The sequence below is a fragment of the Grus americana genome, chromosome 7 (genome assembly GCF_028858705.1).
Source record: "Grus americana isolate bGruAme1 chromosome 7, bGruAme1.mat, whole genome shotgun sequence".
Classification (NCBI taxonomy): Eukaryota; Metazoa; Chordata; class Aves; order Gruiformes; family Gruidae; genus Grus; species Grus americana.
In genome coordinates, this window is record NC_072858.1 from 10329754 (window position 1) to 10347500 (window position 17747).

Sequence of the window (17747 nt, forward strand, 5' to 3'; positions counted from 1 at the left end):
TAATTCTTCTTTAAAAGCTGATTTTCCAGTTGTCTTTCTATTTGCTGGAGCGACACCAGCAAATTTTAATTTTTCGCTTTTACTCTACTTCTCTAAAGCACTATTTCCCTACCCATTTACTCACGAGCTCTAGTTAGAGGTTTCCATTTCTCAATGAAGTGTGTTTCCCCCCACCACCAATCTTTTCCTCCTTAAATCCTCTATACGCCAACCTTCACGTATTAAACTGCAGAGATGGAGAGGAAGGGACAGAGCAAGGAAGAGACGTGGAACCTTGCTATGTAATGCATGCTAATTTAATTATGTGCCATCATCAAAATGGATTAGCTGTTTCAGCCCATCAGGAAAGTCTAAACCTCCACCGATTTAATTAACTAGACTGAAAATCAGATGAACAGAAAATAAAACTATCATTAGGAGCAATTAGTGATTACTTAAACATAGTGCTGCCAACCAGTTTGTAAATAAAACTAGCAGCCCCTGGAAAATTAGATGGAATTAATTGGAGGTAGGGAGGGGGAGAAATATATACTTCTAAAGCTTTAGAGGGTCAGGCAGGCTCTTTTATGTTGACTATCAGCGTTTGGAGCTTTGGTAGGCGAAAACATAGCGCCATAACCTTCCTCCCAACTCTGCTTGAAAAGCAGCCCTCCTCCCTCCTGAGCCTCCCCTCTGGCACAGAGCGCGCTGCTCTGGGTGACAGCCACGGAGAAAGCAAAAGGTGTCACGACTTCTCCATCTTGCTTTTTCAACATCACGTTCTCCCAGCTTTTTCATTTGGCTTTTAAAGATGACTTCCCGCTCCTTCACCTCTCCCTCAAAAACATATTCTAGGACACCTTCTTCTCATCAAATAGGAAGGTACCCCTTGTCCTCTCCTCCTCCGCCCCACCGGAAAACTAAGGATGACTGTTTAACTGAAGTGTTTTCAGAAATACGCTTCCTAGATGAAATGCCCTCCTCTAAAGAGGGTGGCAGGAGGAGTTACATCTGCTCTTGATTCAGGACCTCAGCATTTGAACTCACCTTGACATGGAAGCATTGACGGTCAGAGCTGTTGGGTAAGGGTGGCGGAAACCCCCTGTCGTGATTGGGTACACTGGCTGACCTTGCCTGGAAAAAAAGAAGGGAAAGAAGGAATGAGAGAAAGAAAAAAGGGTTTAAAAAAAAAAAAACAAACAACAAAAAACTTCTCTCTGCACAGTAAGCTTTATTCTCATTTGATCAGAACAAAAATCTTGGGGATTGTACAGCAAGGATCAAAGGAAAGAAACACAGAACAATTTGAATGCCATAAATCTGATAGGAATGGCTAATTAAATTTTATAACCTCTGCTTATGTCAATAGAGACCCTCTCCCCAAGCTGAAACTAGGTGTTTTGTTGTAATAATTAAAGGCGAAGTCTCGCTTGCTTTAATGGAGCCATCACACTAATTGAGGGCTACACATCCAAAGGAAAACAATAATGAATGTAAATTTATACCAAAATAAAGTACAGTGAATCAAAGGACTTCAGTTGCGCTTTGGGCCTCTTTCGGTATTTAGATCTCGGTGAGAAAACATTAAATTAACAGAGCTTAATTTGTAGCCTTTTGTCAGATTAACAAGTGTTGACAAGAGTTACCGGGGGAGAGTCCCCAAGAAGTATTGTGGGTAACCAATAGACAATCACACCTCATTACAATAATTAAAAAATACAGCAACATGCAAAACAGCATCCTCATGAAAGACACACAACTTTTTCTGATTGAGGTTTGTCTGTGCTAGCTAGTTCTTTTCATCTGTCCTTCAAATATATCATCTGACTGGGCAGGATGCTTTCTGGAGGGGGACAATGCTAGAGACATCCAGGCCAGTTGAGGATAGATGGGTTGGGAAGTTGATGGTGGAGCATGAGTGGCAACGAGAAGGGAAATAAAAACCTTGGGCTACTTCTGCAAAGTTGGCCATGCTACTCTCCTAGAGCAAAAGCAAATGTGATGGTATTATTCCTCAACAAAAACCACTCAGAGAATCTGGAAAAGCTGTGGGTAGATAAGTACGCCATAGGTGTTGGCTTGTTATAAACCAACGGTGATGTCAGTCTTCTGGTGACAGAGGCGGCCATTAGCACCTCCCTGATGAAACTGGCCACACGTGGCAACATTCGCCTGGGTTTGGCAGCCATGACCTGGGGCTCAAGGAGGACAAACCTGAGTCTGCGCACACAAAGATGTAAGGCTCTGGGACACAGATGTACAATGAGGCACAGGTCAACAACAGCAAGGAATTTCTTCCCTACTCTCTCATGTCTTTAACGTTACTGATTTTTGGCATTAGCTGAGTATATTTGTTTTAAATGCTGAGGCTGTTACTGTACAAACTTGGGCTAAGCAGTTGCAACAGAGGCACACGAGCTGGCTTTACTGCAGCTAGGCCCTGCAAGCAAGAAATAAGAAGAAAAGGAGCTGACGTGTGTTCTACCAGCATTCAGGGTGTCCTACGTAAAAAGTAAATGACCACAAATGAGGAGGAATTTAAGATTTCAAGAACCAATGTTCTGGGGTTTAGTTCTGCTCATGCTGTGCTCTTCTGGAGAAACTCAAGCCTTCTGCAGAGAGCTGATGGACGTGCTTCACCCTCAGGGTGGGAGAGCCTCTACCCAAGCACGTTGCACGACCACCCTGCAAGGAAGGGCAGCCTGCAAAGCGCTCGGAAGCGGGCTCCTGAGGTTGAGGTCTGAACTCCAGCTTTCCTGCAGCCACAGCTCTGTGCCTGAGAAAGGCCCCCAAAGCCTTTGATGCCAGTCCCTGTCCCTGCCCGAGACCTGGGTGCGCGTGGGGACGCCCTGCTCTCCTACAGGGTGTGAACTCCAATTCCTTACGGAGGGCAAACTTGTGGAGAGGTATTTTAGCACAGCTGGCCAAACAACCTCGAGCAGGAACAAACTATTTCTAGCTTTGGGCAATTCATTTCTAAAGAAATACAACCTCACTACTATTGATGAGGCCTGTTATGTGAGAAAAATAGGGCAATAATCTTGATTTATAATACAGACAACTGTTGTACCCAGCAATACAAATGTATTTTATAAGTATTTAAATCAAATATACCGTACAAAAGGCCTAGACAGTGCTTATGTACGCTATAAACCCATTGCAGAAATGGCAACATAAGAAAAAAAGGAAAATAAGGACTCAATTACTGGAGGGAACCTCATACTCAACAAGGCTCTGCAAGTGGGATACGAGGAGCTGAAAAGAAAACAAAACCCCAAACCAACTTTCCACAGCTTTTTTTTCTTAGCTAGTTTTAAAGTAAACTAATTCCTCTTTCTTGTTTGCAAGAAAATTCCATTCCTCAGATGCCAACTGCCCAGCCACGTCTCGACCAGGAATGCTGCTCACTGACTGATATAAAGCTCTACTGTTTCACAAGAAAAACAAAAGGGGTTTCAATAGGGAAGGCCAGTGAAATTTAAAATTGCATATTTATAGTGAGGATGGCCCTGGTAAAAAAGAGTCCATGAGAACCACCCTGACCCACCAGAATTTGAAAAAACACACATGTGGTGCAGTGTAAGGGTATTTCTAAAGAGGGGTTTAAAAATTCATGCTTCATGAGCCATCAGCTGGTTGAGATGACAGGCAAAGCTGTGCCCAACTGCTCATGTTTGTTTAAAAACACGTGACCTGGGATAAGTTTTAATTAATCTTCATGAGGTGGGTAAATTCATAACCACTCAATGAAGTGGCAGTTGACAAACAGACTTATCTCCGTGCACACACACGCGCGCGCACACACACATATACAGTTTTTAACATAAATTTTACAAATCAAAAAAGAAAAAGGAAATTAAAAAAATGGAACTCCTTACTGTGGTACTAACCATCCTAGCGGATGGGGGATTTGTCCTACAGTGCCCGGTGATAATGGATAATAAGGAGATATATCTGGAGGATGTGGAGGCCTTGGAATTCCTATAGAAGGGGAACATAAAGCAGCGTTAGTATTGAGACATGAAAATAAATAAAATATAAGGAAAAAGCACATATGTTTCTAAATTGCTATCTAGTCATGTTTATTACAATACTCATGGCTTCACTTTGGGTTTCCAAAGGCTGTTTCACAGTCTTATTTTATAAAGTGAGCCTCTTGGCATCTTGTTAAATGAGATTCAACCAGAAAAACTGATGTGATTCGCTCCCTCAGCCACCTCTCCAATCAGAGATAATTATTTTGTTATTTAGGATGAGAATTTAGGAGTCTCAGCTATAGTTTTGGTGTGACGCTGTGCTGGGTGCTGTCTTAAACACTCAACAGAAAGATGGTCCCTCTGTCTATAACTTTGTGGTTATTTTAGTCTCAAAGTCACCGAAAGGGAACAGGCCCTACCCCTACTTTGTGTACTCAATAGCATGGCGTTATTCCAAAGTAATGTCCAAAATGAGCAACCAAGTCATTATAATTGCAAATGATGTTTGCTTTTGAGCAAACCTAGGAAACCTTCCCGAAACCTAGGAGTGGAGGGGAGAACCCCTGGAAGTGCTTGCTAAAATGGGGGGCAGACGCCGAAGGTGTGCAGGGATGGACAGAGAACCCATCCGTCCTCTCTGAAACCGGTGCAGTTCCTACTCGGAGAGTAGAAACCAGCTCCAGACGGAAGGCTTAAATCTCAATGCTCCTTACCTTAAGAGCAAGTAGGAATTACTTAGAGGAGTAAGGGTTACAAGACTGGGTCTTTCAATTAACAAGCCAGAGCACAATTACACACCAGAAGCAAAATTAAAACAGAGAGCATTAAAAGGAAGGGGTACTGTATTCATGGTTAAAAACTATTTTTTTAAGTCACTCAGAAAGCTTTTAATCTCTAAATTAAATCTTCTTGTGTGACATTTTCATGCAGACATTGCTTTTTCTCCATTACAAAACCCAAACAGATTAACTGGGCTTTAACCATCCAGCGAGCTATTTGCACACTTGAAAGAATGTTCACAGAAGAAAAGTAAACAGTCTACAGACGTTAATCATATGTTTTACGATAACCATTTAAAAGCTATTCCCTGTACTACCATTATTTAAATGAGAGGTTGACTGTGCCATTCACTTGCAATACCCAGGGATGGCGAGAGGGATTCCTTTTAAGCCATGTGAAGTTAGCATTAAGCACAATTAAAAGGGGGCCCCAATTGAAGCACAGGGAGTGAAAAACAGCTAATGCACGGCCTCATTGAAGGGCTGGACTTTAGATAAATTATCTGCATACGTTAGGGCCGACACAGAGCGATTCCTTTGATGTGAATTCAGTTTCTGATGTACTTTCCAATTAACTAGCTGGGATTTGGATTAACAAAAACAAAACCACTGTCACTAGGAACTCAATGCAGCCCAAAGAAAGAAGATTGACACTGTTTGACTTCTCCGGGCCCTCAGGTTAAACAGGGACTCTTAAAAAGTTAGAATAACATGTAAATTCTACTCTGTAACACCAATAAATCTAGTCAGGGTTTTACGCGGCGCTCTATATTCAAGAAGACTGCCCTTCAGGCTGAACTGAGAGTTGGGTAGACTTACATTGGGGAAAAGAGCTGCAAGTACAGAGCTGGAGCTAAGTAGTTAGAGTGGATGAAAATTCAACATTATAGGAGAAAAATGGCTGAACTCCTGACACAGAAACAATGGGATTTGGGGAATTAAAAGAGATTCATTCTGAAGCCGGTCATGACCCACCACCTTTAAAATTCCAGCTGCAATTTTGTAAGTGCAGATCACAGAACGTACATGTTTAACTCTCTGGGTCATGCATGCAAACCAAGCACTTGGTAGATCGAACTGCTAGGTGGGGTATCGTGCTTGCAAAGAAACACACCTGTGAACGACCCCACACATGCAACTCTGGTATCACCCTGCAGAAGCTTTATGAAAATTCACACAGTAGGTTTCCTTCTGAAGCCTAATTGGCTTAAAAAGAAACTATTATGTCTGTGTTTTTGCATGTGTTTGACACTTTACATGCCCCCTTTGGTGCTCCAGCATGGGAAATCCTGCCTCCCGCACTCTCCCCCTAATATGCAAAGTAGAAAAATTCACCCACCCACTCTCCAAAAAAGCCCAAACTCCTTCCCACCTACCTGTTTTGGGATCTACGTCGGCTGGTAAGTGTGGAGGAGGGTTTCCCGGTGTGAAGTGCTCATTGCTGTACGTGATAAGCGGCGTAAGAGGGTGTACATGGTGTGGGTGCTGCACAACTGGCACTTTGTTAGACTGTCAAGAGAAAAAGGACGATGGCGTTAGAGGAGTGCTGGGTACTCCCCACTGCAGCACGAGGCACGACATACAGAAATCCGAGTACCCAGGATTTCAACACGATCCTCAGACTTTTCCAGATCCCTTCTCGGCGTCACCCTTGCAGTTTTCCCACCCTGTTGCTTAAAACCTCCTCACGCACTTTCCCTGCTCTTGAATTTCTTTAATCTTTTTGACCCGTCGCGCTCCTGTACAGAGCAACAGCAATTCTTTAAAATTTTTCCTTTTTATTTTATAATCTTCTGCTTCACCTTGAAGATGCAGGCAGACTCTTCAGTGAGGGGCTGACAGAGTCCCCCATTTAATTAGCAAGAGACCCAAATGCTCACTGACCTGTAGGTCTTTTCCTTTCCCCTTCCTGTCCTCACTTTCAGTTCTGCATTTTACTGCTCATTGCAAATACTCCAGATAAAAAGCCTTTGTAGTGCTAGAGTATTCCCTTCATCAGCAAGCATTAAGCTGACAAGTGATCACCTGCATATTTTATATATATATATTTTAGAAGAGCTGATTAATTATCAATTCATCAGAGAGCACTAATAAATGGAAACTGGATACTGATGAATTAGGCTACTAAAATATTCAGCTATATAAATAATGGCAAAAAACCCCAGATAAAGCCATTGAAATGAACACTCTTGTGGGGGGAATAGTCACGCAGATATCATGAGGTTTTCCCTATCACATTCCTAGCTCTGGGGGAAAAAAAAATAAATCTTTTTCTTAACAACAATAAAAAAAAAAAAGGAGTGAATGAATGAAAGGAAAAGGCAGGCTGAACTGTAACTTACCCTTACAAGATCACAAAGGAAAAATTAAGCTGAAACAAGCGAACTGCTGGACCATTTACTGCGAGTAATCCAATTGCAAAAAACCCTATTCCCCATAGAGGATTTTCACTAAAATCCTACAACAGGGACATTTAACCAGATTAGGTACCAGCAAAGATAAAGAGGCTGGTATTAGATGATGAATGGATTAGAGTCAGGTTTCATTTTAGAATGTGTCTTCATTTCCTTTTATTACTTTAAGTAAGGAACAACTTGCATTAACATCAAGTAAAAGGAATCACATTAAAATAGAGTAGTGATACCACGGCAGCCCCCGATAGCGCCGCTGCCGTTCAGGGTCTGCCAGCGCTCCCCTGCTCACCCTCCTGCCCGAGGACAGCTCTGACCCCACCACTCGCTCCCCAGCACCCCCAAACACACGCGCCCTCGCTGCGCCACTTTAGACAAGTTATTATCTGATCTCAGTTCAAACGCTCTGAGCTTCCCTTAAAAGCATTTCAAAAATAATTCAGTTATTCTTTGAGAATGAGTTTCTAGACTGGGGGGAAGGAAGAGGGAAGACAGACTGAGAGCTACGAGGAAAAGAAACATCAGTCTTCCTCTGAGTAAACAAGAAGTCCCTCCGTCGTGCTTTGGCCGAGCTAAACTTTGGCTTTGGCTCCTCCAGCCACCCCCAGCCCAGGAGGCTCCCCAGCCCCAGCCATATGTAGCTATTTGACTCACCCCTTTGATAACCTGCAGAAAAAGCATGCATCCAAGAGAAGGAAGCCAAAGAGCAGCGCTTATGCTTCCCACAACTTTTACTGTGTGTATTTTGTTTTGCAGCCCTTCCACAGAATGATTCCCCTCTAATACAATGCTTGCGGCACAGCAGAGTCCCGCGTCAAGTGGCCACAAAGCAGGATGGAACACGGCCGTGACAGCCAACGCTGGGAATTACAGCACGTTGTGTTGGCTGGGTTGTAGGTCAGGTCTCCTGCCAGTTGTACAACCAAGGACAACTTTTGGCCGCACAGACCCGTAATGGTTTGGCATCAGAGGAACTATGGGGATTTAGCCCCCTAATTCAAAAAGCTGAAGGAGATGCTCTTACCCAAAATCTGTTCTCTTCCAAGTAAGCCAACCTAAGTGGTCCAAAAATAACTGAAGGGTTTGAAAAGGGCTTCACGTAACAAATCGTATTACACACGATGCAAACTAGCAGGCATCTACTCAACAACACGTGAGTTGTTGCCATTACATGCCAAGTGACCACTTGATCTGGTTTGTAAAAAAAAGTCATTCCCAATAAGAGGGATTTTTGCTGGCCAAGCATTGTGTGAACTCTTGCTGTTAAGTGACCCACAGTGTGGCTGGTAGCTGCTGCAGCTCTGTGCTCTCCCAAGTCTATCATCACATCATTGCAAAAAACCCCCACCCAGATCATCACAGACCTTGAGGGTTGTCTTCCATGGAAAGCTTATTTTCCTAGACTCTGGAATCAGTTAGTTAAAAAAATAAGTAAGTGACAGAATAACATTAGAGGGTCAGACTTAAGCTGACAAACAAGAAACAACATGTGAGAGGAAAGCTGGACTTACGTAACTGTATCACCAAAGCCAGATATACCATAGGAGGTTACATGTAAACTGCGGGAAACTACCACTCACTGCTTTGATATACCAAGACCCACTGCAATATCTCCACAAAACAGCCTGAGTGATAAATTATGATGTATTTTATCTAACACCTATCAGAGAAAGATAAAAAGCAAAAGGAAAAAAATAATAAAAGTCAACAACAAAGAATTAGAACCTTAGTCTGCAAACTTTTCCCCAGGTAAGTAATTTTTATTTGGGTGACTGTCCTGCAGTGAAACAGACAATTCATATAAAGGTACTGGATGTAAGGGTAGGACGCTTTTTTTGTCACTCTGATGATGCTGGAGTAGAGGTGTGGGTATGGGGAGAATGTACCAGGGGAAAAGGGGAAACTGTCATCTACATGCTCAAAAATATGCTCTCAGGGACAGAGGAGTGTGATCCACTGCCCCTGCAAATCAGTCTGCATCTGTACCACCACCCCAGGCCAGGTTTGCATTCTGGTTTGCACTGTTTATCACACACTGGGAAAAGGGACTGTAGCCCCGCTCAGAGCAGCACACACAATTTGCAAGCCAAGCTAATCATGCATAATATGCTAAATAAGCTGCTCTTCAAAAGCAGCATTCCTGAAGTTAACTAAGCTTCCTTGGAAAAGAGAAAAAGAAAGGACTAGCTGGGAAAGAGCAGGATTAATCCTGCACATGCATCTTCCTTTGAAGTCAATGGGAGCTCTGCCTGAGTAACAAGTGTGGTCCTAACCCCATCCACTGGCAATGAAAGGTAAACCACAGAAGCCATCAATAGGAGACACCTATTAGATGACCTCAGCCATCCCCCTGCTAAAGGACCTTTTCCAATATACATTTGCCAGTACTTTATCAAGGGTAGTTTTAAGCTAAAACCCATTGTGAGATGCAGGAATTTCTCCGGCAACTTGAAGAACTCCATTTATGGCTACGTCAGGCACAGAAACGGGAGCTGCGCTGGTACGCACAGATTAGCATCAGGGCATGCGGTAATAGGACAGGAACAAGTGGAGGTTTCTGGAGAGAAATCCCAGCGTCTACAAAGTACCAAGTCATCTGCTGATAAATCACTCCTCTCCACTGAAAGCTGGGGTCTCATATGCTGGGTTAGAGGGCATGGTAAAGAATTGCAAAAAAACAACAGAAGTTTGCTTTTCTTGATAACCCCTGCCTGAAGCAAACCAGAGGAAATTGTCCCCATAGGGACTCAACTACTAAATCTCTCTATATGAATTTGAAATGCTTCTGGGAGTGCTTAAACACAGATGACTTTAAACAATAACGGAGCTCTGGAATGAAACAACAAAAAAACCCCAAAACAAAACAGAACCACAACAGATTTTGGACTGATATATGCTTGGGAGGGATACTGAGATCCATTTAGCCTAAGTTCTGATAGGTGCCTTTAGGGAAAAACAAAAAAATTCTGAACTTCAGATTTAAACTGCAGGGGATTGTGTGTATAAATTGCTGTGTATCAGTCTTTGTTGCATGGTAAGGACATTTCATTAACAGGAAGAAAGATGCTTCTATGCATATACAGCCCAATTTAATACACCCCACTGATGAATACTCCCCATTTATTGAAGAAGTTAATACATGCTGTATAAATCAATAGTTCCTAAGTCTCTGAAAGCAGCATAAGACTTGCACGAGATGAAACATTGTATTGTTGAGCACACAAAGAAAAAACAACCTTTAAATAGGAAGAGTTTGTTACTGCAATTTCTGTTTGCAAATTCATAGCTTGTTTGGCTTTGGTAATAAAAACATGGTATCAACTCAAAGTCAGAGAAAAAACATGCCAGGGAGGCCAGAGGATTTGTCCTTGCTGTGATAACGTGGTTTTAGTAAAAGCAGGTCTGCAAAAAAAGCCACCCAGGCTGAAAACAAGCCATCATGCCATCGCAGCATCGAAGCAGCCAAAGCCTTTGGCCTCAGACGAACAACCGGTGGGAGACTCCGCTCCGCCGCGTCCCCGGCCGAGCAGCCAAGGGCAGGGCAGGGGGATGCTCCTGCCCCAGCACAACCTGAAACTCTGGTGGCCGCCGGCACAGCTCCCGTGGCCACAGCCAGGGAGGGAAGCCCTTCCCCGACCCAGGCAACCTTTTAAGTGTACTTAAAGCCTCAAGTCCTGCTTGCGAGGCAGGGATGTGCTGCCGCCCACCGGGCACCCCCCAGCCACCCCCAACCGGGAACATGGCATGGGAAGGACTGATCAGGCACTTGCACCCTGGAGCCCCCTCCCCTTCCTCCACTACGGGTAACAGAGGAGGAATGAGAGCTCCCCATTCACCTTAAAACCTATTAATCAACAGACACCGAAAACAAATGGAGCTAGAGCTCCGCCTGTCTTTTTTGCTATGTCCTCCTCTTCCCCGTTTCCCCATTGCTGTCCCCTTCTGCCGAAGAAAGATGGGCTCTGAAACCGCCTTTATGGGCCTAATACAATAAAACAAAAGCAGCACAGAAGAGGGTTTGTCAGCCTTGTCCCCTCCTCCAGGGTGGATGCAGAAGGTCGACAGTGGTCTTGAATTAGCAGGCCCTCCTGGAGTTGCTCCCTGGGCTTAGCAACGGGTACCATTCAATACCAGTTCACATTAAAAAAATAGGTTCATAACTCGTCTCCCTGTATTTTCCAGATGGTGCTATTACAGTTATGCTGACTATGGCCAGTGAAATGCCAACAGATGTTCCTGAGCTGCTCTGCAGCTCCAAAGATGCTCGTAAGAGGAGAGTTTCTTTTCTCCTAAAGGTTGATCTGTCCTTGGTTCTGCCGAGGGATGACACCCCCACCCCAAATCAGCTTAAGTTGCAAGAAAAGGCAAATCCCAAAATATTGCTGCAAATACTGGAATATTCGTTCATTTCCAGCCAGGGTCACCAACACCCAAAGCAGAGCACCCATCATCAAGCACCACTCCAGCCCTGGGGATCACCCACATGGGCAGCTGCTCCGGGTGGCACCCCAAACTTCAACAGGGAAGCTGTTCATTCAGGTTAACTGAAAAGCTAAAACCAACCAAACCCACCAGCTATATGTTAACTTGGTCCTCAACCCCTACGGAAACATAAAAATTCAATGCCAGTGATGAAGTATTTCCTGAAAAAAATCAAAGATTTAATTTTACCCAGCTCTGTTTAGCTAGTGAAGTCAGAGTTTATTTTTTTTAAGGATGCTTTCACACCTGACTAAGCATTTTCTCCTGAAAACTACTTCCCCTTGCTCCATTATGGCTGATACAGTGGCCTGAGCCCTTTCACAGTTTAATGTAGCTGATTTCTGCCTAAGGTCCTGCCCTAAGCTAACTGCCCATTGTAGCGGGAGACAAGGCCTCCATTGATAATCACAACTCGCCCTGCTAAAAAAAGGCTCATTTTCTTCTCTCACACAAATGATGACAGGAGCACTGACAACCATGTGCTGGGACAATATCCCCCCTAGACAGAGCTTGACAAAAAACCTCAGCCCCCCCACCCTCTCCTTAATAAAAAAAAAAAGGGGGGGGGGACACGACACACAAGACGACACATTTGCATCCTTCTGCTTCTTCCCCCTCCCTCCTTGACCACTTCCCAGCAAGCGCCTACCTGCTCCTGCAAGCACTGCCGGCTTTTCAAAAAAAAAAACCCCAAAAAACCCACAACACAAAAAAACTACCCAACTCATGCTCTGTTAGCAATCTCTCAGCCAAAACAACAAAATCAGCTTCCTGGCTTTAAGTGTCCAGCAATTCATTCAAGAAAAGAATCGTTTTCTTCTCCCCCCTCCCCTTTAACCATGATGAAGTGCCCCCTGCACACTGGAGCACTAAGCCACCGTGCTTGACATTTTCGGCATCTTTCCTGCAAGGGAGTGAAGGTACTGGGGGGGGTGAGGGGTGGGGAAGTCAGGGTTTAAGATGTTCAGGAAATTTCCACTTAATTTTGCCAAAAGGCAATTATGCAAAATGATCTGGTGACAATTAGCATACGCCAAATCCTCTAGCCCAAAAGGGTAAGAACTGGGGGTTAGCCATCTAATTACTGCCTGTTAGTTCTTATGCAGAAGAATTAAAAACACTAGCAGTAAAATATTATTATTAAGTGTGCTCACACTTTGCTTTCAAAGCTGTTGTGGACTGTCATCTTTCTGCTTCAGTATTTGGGATGTTTTTTGGATTTTTTAAGTAAAAAAGAAAAAAAAAAAGAAGCTTGGGGTTTTAAATACAAATTAAGTGCTGCATTCTTGGACCACGTGGTGTTACTCTCATGTCAGGTCAGACCTGGACAAGCACCTGCTTAGACACAGCTGTATATTTTGAGATCCTTTAGCATCATTTGGAATTACACTGATGCCAGTTAGCATTCTCTTAATGGTTTATTGATAAAGAGAAAGCACTCTGCTGCATCTGCTCTGCCTGATCTTGCCATACAAATTTGGACACCAGTTACCCCAGTAACTATAGCCCACTAACAGTGGTCTGCATGTATCCAGCCAAGCCTCACACTGTATCTCAAAATTAGAGATGATTTGATCAACAGGTGGATTTCACCGTACGAGGAGGACAGGGTCGTCCCTAGACTCTTCGAGTTTCAGGCACTGACATGCCCACATCTATTTCTTCCATTACAAAAGGAGAGAGACAGTTTCTTCCCCAACCTGACAAAAACTCGGCATTTTCTTTGCATACTTTAGTTAATTACCAGACAGATATTATCTCTTTATAGCAGGCAAGCCTTCGTTCATGTCTAACAAGGCAAAAAGCAGAAAGGCTTGGCATACATTAGACTAAAACCAAACCCCACCGTTCTCTGAAGCAGTACCAGCGGTACAAGGTGTGCGGGATACACCACCACCGAGCAAAGAGACTGGTGAAACCTGAGCAGGTCTTCAGGAAACGGTCCTGAACATAAAGGGGGGGGGGGAAGAGGGGAGGGACACGGAGCAATAATGCAAGCACAAAAAGATGGGAAGAAGGGAGAAGTGAATATAAGCGAAAGGGTGCTTATAATTGCCCCAATAGACCTTTATTTGTTATGTGCTTTGTATGAATACCCAGTAATGCAATTTTACTTAGTGCCTAGCATTCTCTGAAATGCCACATTATAAACAGCTTTAATTCTTGCATATAAATCACATATTTCAGCACTAGCCGAACATATACCGTAGGAGAAAAAGCTCCACTGATTTTGTTAGGGTATCTGCGACAGTAAAAACTTGAATGTGAGGCTGTTAAAAAAACTGCAAGAAATGAAAAAAAATTAGCATGCATGCCTCTACCCACTTGTATTTGGCAATTTCAGTAATAACAGCATTATTAAAACACTAACATGCACGTACATGCCTCAATATACGATGCCAAGTTTTCAGTACAGCTTTTTAAAATGCAGTATTCACAAATTATAGCGGACTGTGCTCAATACCGATACACAATATATCTATCAAATGCATATTAAATAGCTTAACAAATTAAAAAAAGCTCTAAAAAACATTTTCATTTTTAATGTGCTAAAAACAATACATGCTGCCACAAAACAATTGAGCAAAGAAATTAAGTATGTCCAGATCAATTATTTCTTGAACAAATTCAACAAAGTTTCCCTAAAAAATGTGATGTTCAACACACATCAGAACTGAACCACCTTGCAAATATTTTGGAAGAAAAGAAAGAGGCACATTCATACAGCACTGCCAGGCCTTTCGCCCCAAGTCCCAATAAAAAGAATTCCTCTAAAGGTAAAACGCTTACGAGATCTCATCACCAGCTACGTAAAACCTGTGTATGCAACAACATGCAGTGAAAGAAGAAACATCTAAATAATTGTCCTTTTAGATTAATTCATTTTAGATGAATTCTACAGAATTTTATCCCTTGTTTTATACAAGAAAAGGCAAATAAATTGACTAAGCTACTCAGGCAAAAGTATCACAGAGTACTGAAGTGATAGAAATCTTTCTCCTGGATTGAGTGACTCTAAGCAAGCCTGGCAGAGTTAGAAAAAACAGCAGAAAACTCGAGATTCCCACAAAACCTCCAGTGAAAATGCGATGCTTTCTAAAATTCTTAAATACATTTCTATTTTCTGTGTATAATTATGGGCAATATACAGAATTGGCTGAGGGGTAGGTTTACTTTCTGTAAAACATATTAATAGGAGAAAAAAAGTCTGATGGACTTCTGATAACGAACACAGACCCACTATGTCAAAACACACGTTAGCTCATATTTATCAACATTCAGTATTATTTTTCCTATTTGTTTATCACTGGGTGAAATATTTTTTATGTAGTGTCCCTAAAATTTTCATCTTTCACATTACAGCTGAGCTTTCTGAAGAATTTGGAAAATTTAACTGAGTGCCAACCAACCACAGGATCAAAAGCACCCAATTAAAAACTACTATGTACTATTTTTAATAATTCCCCCCCTCAATATCATTTTGTGTATGTCAAGAGTTACACCAGTCTGTTTCCAAACCCCCTTAACTGTAATAATATATGTGCCCTGCTACAAACCAACTTTTTCTCCTTAAAAAAAAAAAAAAAAACCCAAAACAAAACAAACATTTTTACCTTCATGGTTTCAGAGTTAAGGAAATATCGTACTGAACTGAAGAAAGCTTTGAAGTGGCCCCCTCTGCCCCAAAGGAGAAAAAGAAAAGAAAAGCTAGTGATGTCATGGTCACTGTGTGAGTGTGTGACTGCAGATGTAACACACAGCTAATACACGCGCACACACTTCTCCCTCGCTGGTAACCATTGTTCAGCATCCAGAAACCAGCTCCTGAAACCTGCTGTACACCAGACTCTGAACCCCCCCTCAACACACCCTGATCCCACCCTGGATGCAGGAGAAAAAAAAATTCTCCCTCACCGCCCCCCCCCCCCCCCCGCCTCGGCTTTCTGTAAACCAAACCCCAAAATCAGGCGGAGAGAAGGGCAAAGAGGAGGAGTGCAACAACTCTGCCCCGCTGCACCATTGTGTCGCGACAAAACGGTGCTCTGCCGCTCGCTCCTCGCCACAGCTGTAAAATTAAAGTGTCATCGAAAAGTCGCGCTTCCCCCTACCAAGAAAGACGATTACCATAAAATAAATAATAAAAACAACGTCGCTAACAAAGGTCACAGCTGGAGATGCTTGCTTGATTTCTCCCCCTCCCTTTTTTTTTTTGATTCCACACGGGAGGAAAGAAAAGGAGAGGGAGAGAGGGGGTGAGGGAGAGAAGTCACATCAGAAGTTCAATGGTCAAGACAGAAAGCGCGCAGACAGAAAGTGCTACTCACCCAGCAATTCAAATTGAGATGCCAGCAGCCGAACTGCTGGAAGAGAGAGAACCCAGAGGCAAGCGCTCCTCCTTTACCACTCAAATCTTCCATTCCCACTAAAATTGCATCCCTCGGGTACATAACAGCTTTGTCTTTCCTTCTCTTAACCTCAAAAACTTTTTTCTTTACTGTCTAGATGCCAATTGTGCTGGCTTTGTATTATTTTCCTTGCAGCTTTTCTCTCTCTCTTTTTCTTTCCCCGCTCCCCCCCTTCACTTAAAGTACTGGAAAAGCTGTCTTAAAAGATCAAGATGTCTCCAGTTTTTTGGCCTGGTGTTTTCTGAATGCTCAAAATCCACTGTCATGTTGGCTGTGAGAAGTGTCTTATTTCTAAATTGTCGGCTGCAGTTATCAAAATTTAGAGAAGCCTCCTCTCTTTTCCGACATAGCACTTTACCATCATCCTTCCAGGGAGTGGGGAAAAGACTTTTCCCCCCCTACGCAGGTATGTGTGCTCAGAAGAGCTAAAAAGCAGTTACCTTGGAAATCAATGACAATGCTACTACAACCCAGGTTGCACAGGTATTACTAAGTGCAGCGAGGAAACGCCGGCCGGCCGTGAGGGAGCATGATCAGTTAAGTGTAGCAAGCAGTCACTTTATCTGCAAGATTGTCAAATCCCTCAAAACAAATTTCTTAGGGGGAGAGCTGTAAGGAAAGTATATTTTCTTGTCATTGTAACACTGAGGTGACATTTGGCAGACCTTTACCATTAGCTCTGGTCTCTCTTCCCCCCACTCCCCCTTTAGCATTTAATATTTCTGTAAACCACTGACCCCACCGTAAAAGCGATGCAAGGGGAGCTTCGAGATCGCTAACATTACGATGCCCTGGCTATTGTATTTTCCCAAGCTGCTCCTGCGTGATAATAAACAGGGGTACCCAGAGAGCATCGCTGAACTGAGCAAGGGTGAAGCCTGCTCCCCTGTGCCTCGCTCTCGCCTACCAAAGTGGCGAGACGCCCCGCTTCCTAAATCTCAGCCGGGTACCAAGGGCAAAGCGCAGCATCCGAGTTCACCAAGAGTCAGTTTCTCATCTCTTATTTATCCCTTTCCCTAAAGTTGCAAAGTTGTGACTCTGCAACAGGGGCAAAAGCCACAAAGGGTGGTTGAACGGGGAATAATTAGGAAACCATGGCCGCCTTGTTCCCCTCCTCACTTTCTAAGCGAGTTTGTTAATACTGAGGGATGCTGCGTGCAGGGAGAGCGATTGCCATGCGGGACGGACGCTGCTGTGGATGAGGCGCTGAAGGAAACCAGTTGCAAACACTTGTCTTCCCCGCGCACATCTGGGTGACTCACGCGAGCGAGTTCATCCCCTCCTTACTCCCAAAGAACGAAACAACAGAACTAAACAAATATAGGAAAAAATTAGAACTGTTTCAAACAGGGAGACCTTGAGTGGTTCCAGGTTTGCTTTTTAAGCGGCAGTTTAATCTGCGAGGGCTGCGGGCTAAACAAAAAACCCCGAAACAAACCAAAACAAAACGCAAACTGGCACCCAGGACCCGGGGAAAAAAAAAATGGCTTGGGGGCAGATGAAGCAAGCAGGGGGAAAATCTGTGCGTTTTCTGGCCGCCTGAGCACCGTCCCCCCTCTCCCTGCACTGCTCTGGCCTTCGCGTGCAAAGTGTCAGCCAGCAATCTTTAAGGCCCTTAATACCAAAACAAAACCCCGCGATTTCCCTTTACACGGCAATAACAAAAGCAACGAGGCTCCAGTTTGACAAGTAAAAAGCCCCAACAACACGGCA

At 43.6% G+C, this 17747-nt stretch overlaps 1 protein-coding gene across 29 annotated transcripts in view; it reads right to left on the minus strand.

The window, feature by feature from the left end:
* The window catches only part of TCF7L2 (transcription factor 7 like 2), a 180796-nt gene that overhangs the window by 21958 nt on the left and 141091 nt on the right, over nucleotides 1-17747 (minus strand). For 22 of the 29 annotated variants that reach the window (XM_054831937.1, XM_054831949.1, XM_054831959.1 and 19 more), the window contains 3 exons: nucleotides 6112-6244; nucleotides 3858-3960; nucleotides 1027-1113 (listed from right to left, as the gene is read on the minus strand). In XM_054831937.1, coding sequence (XP_054687912.1) covers nucleotides 1027-1113; nucleotides 3858-3960; nucleotides 6112-6244 — 323 coding nt within the window. The remainder of the gene's footprint in view (nucleotides 1-1026; nucleotides 1114-3857; nucleotides 3961-6111; nucleotides 6245-17747) is intronic. The other 7 variants (XM_054831950.1, XM_054831941.1, XM_054831940.1 and 4 more) reach the window with 1 other exon arrangement.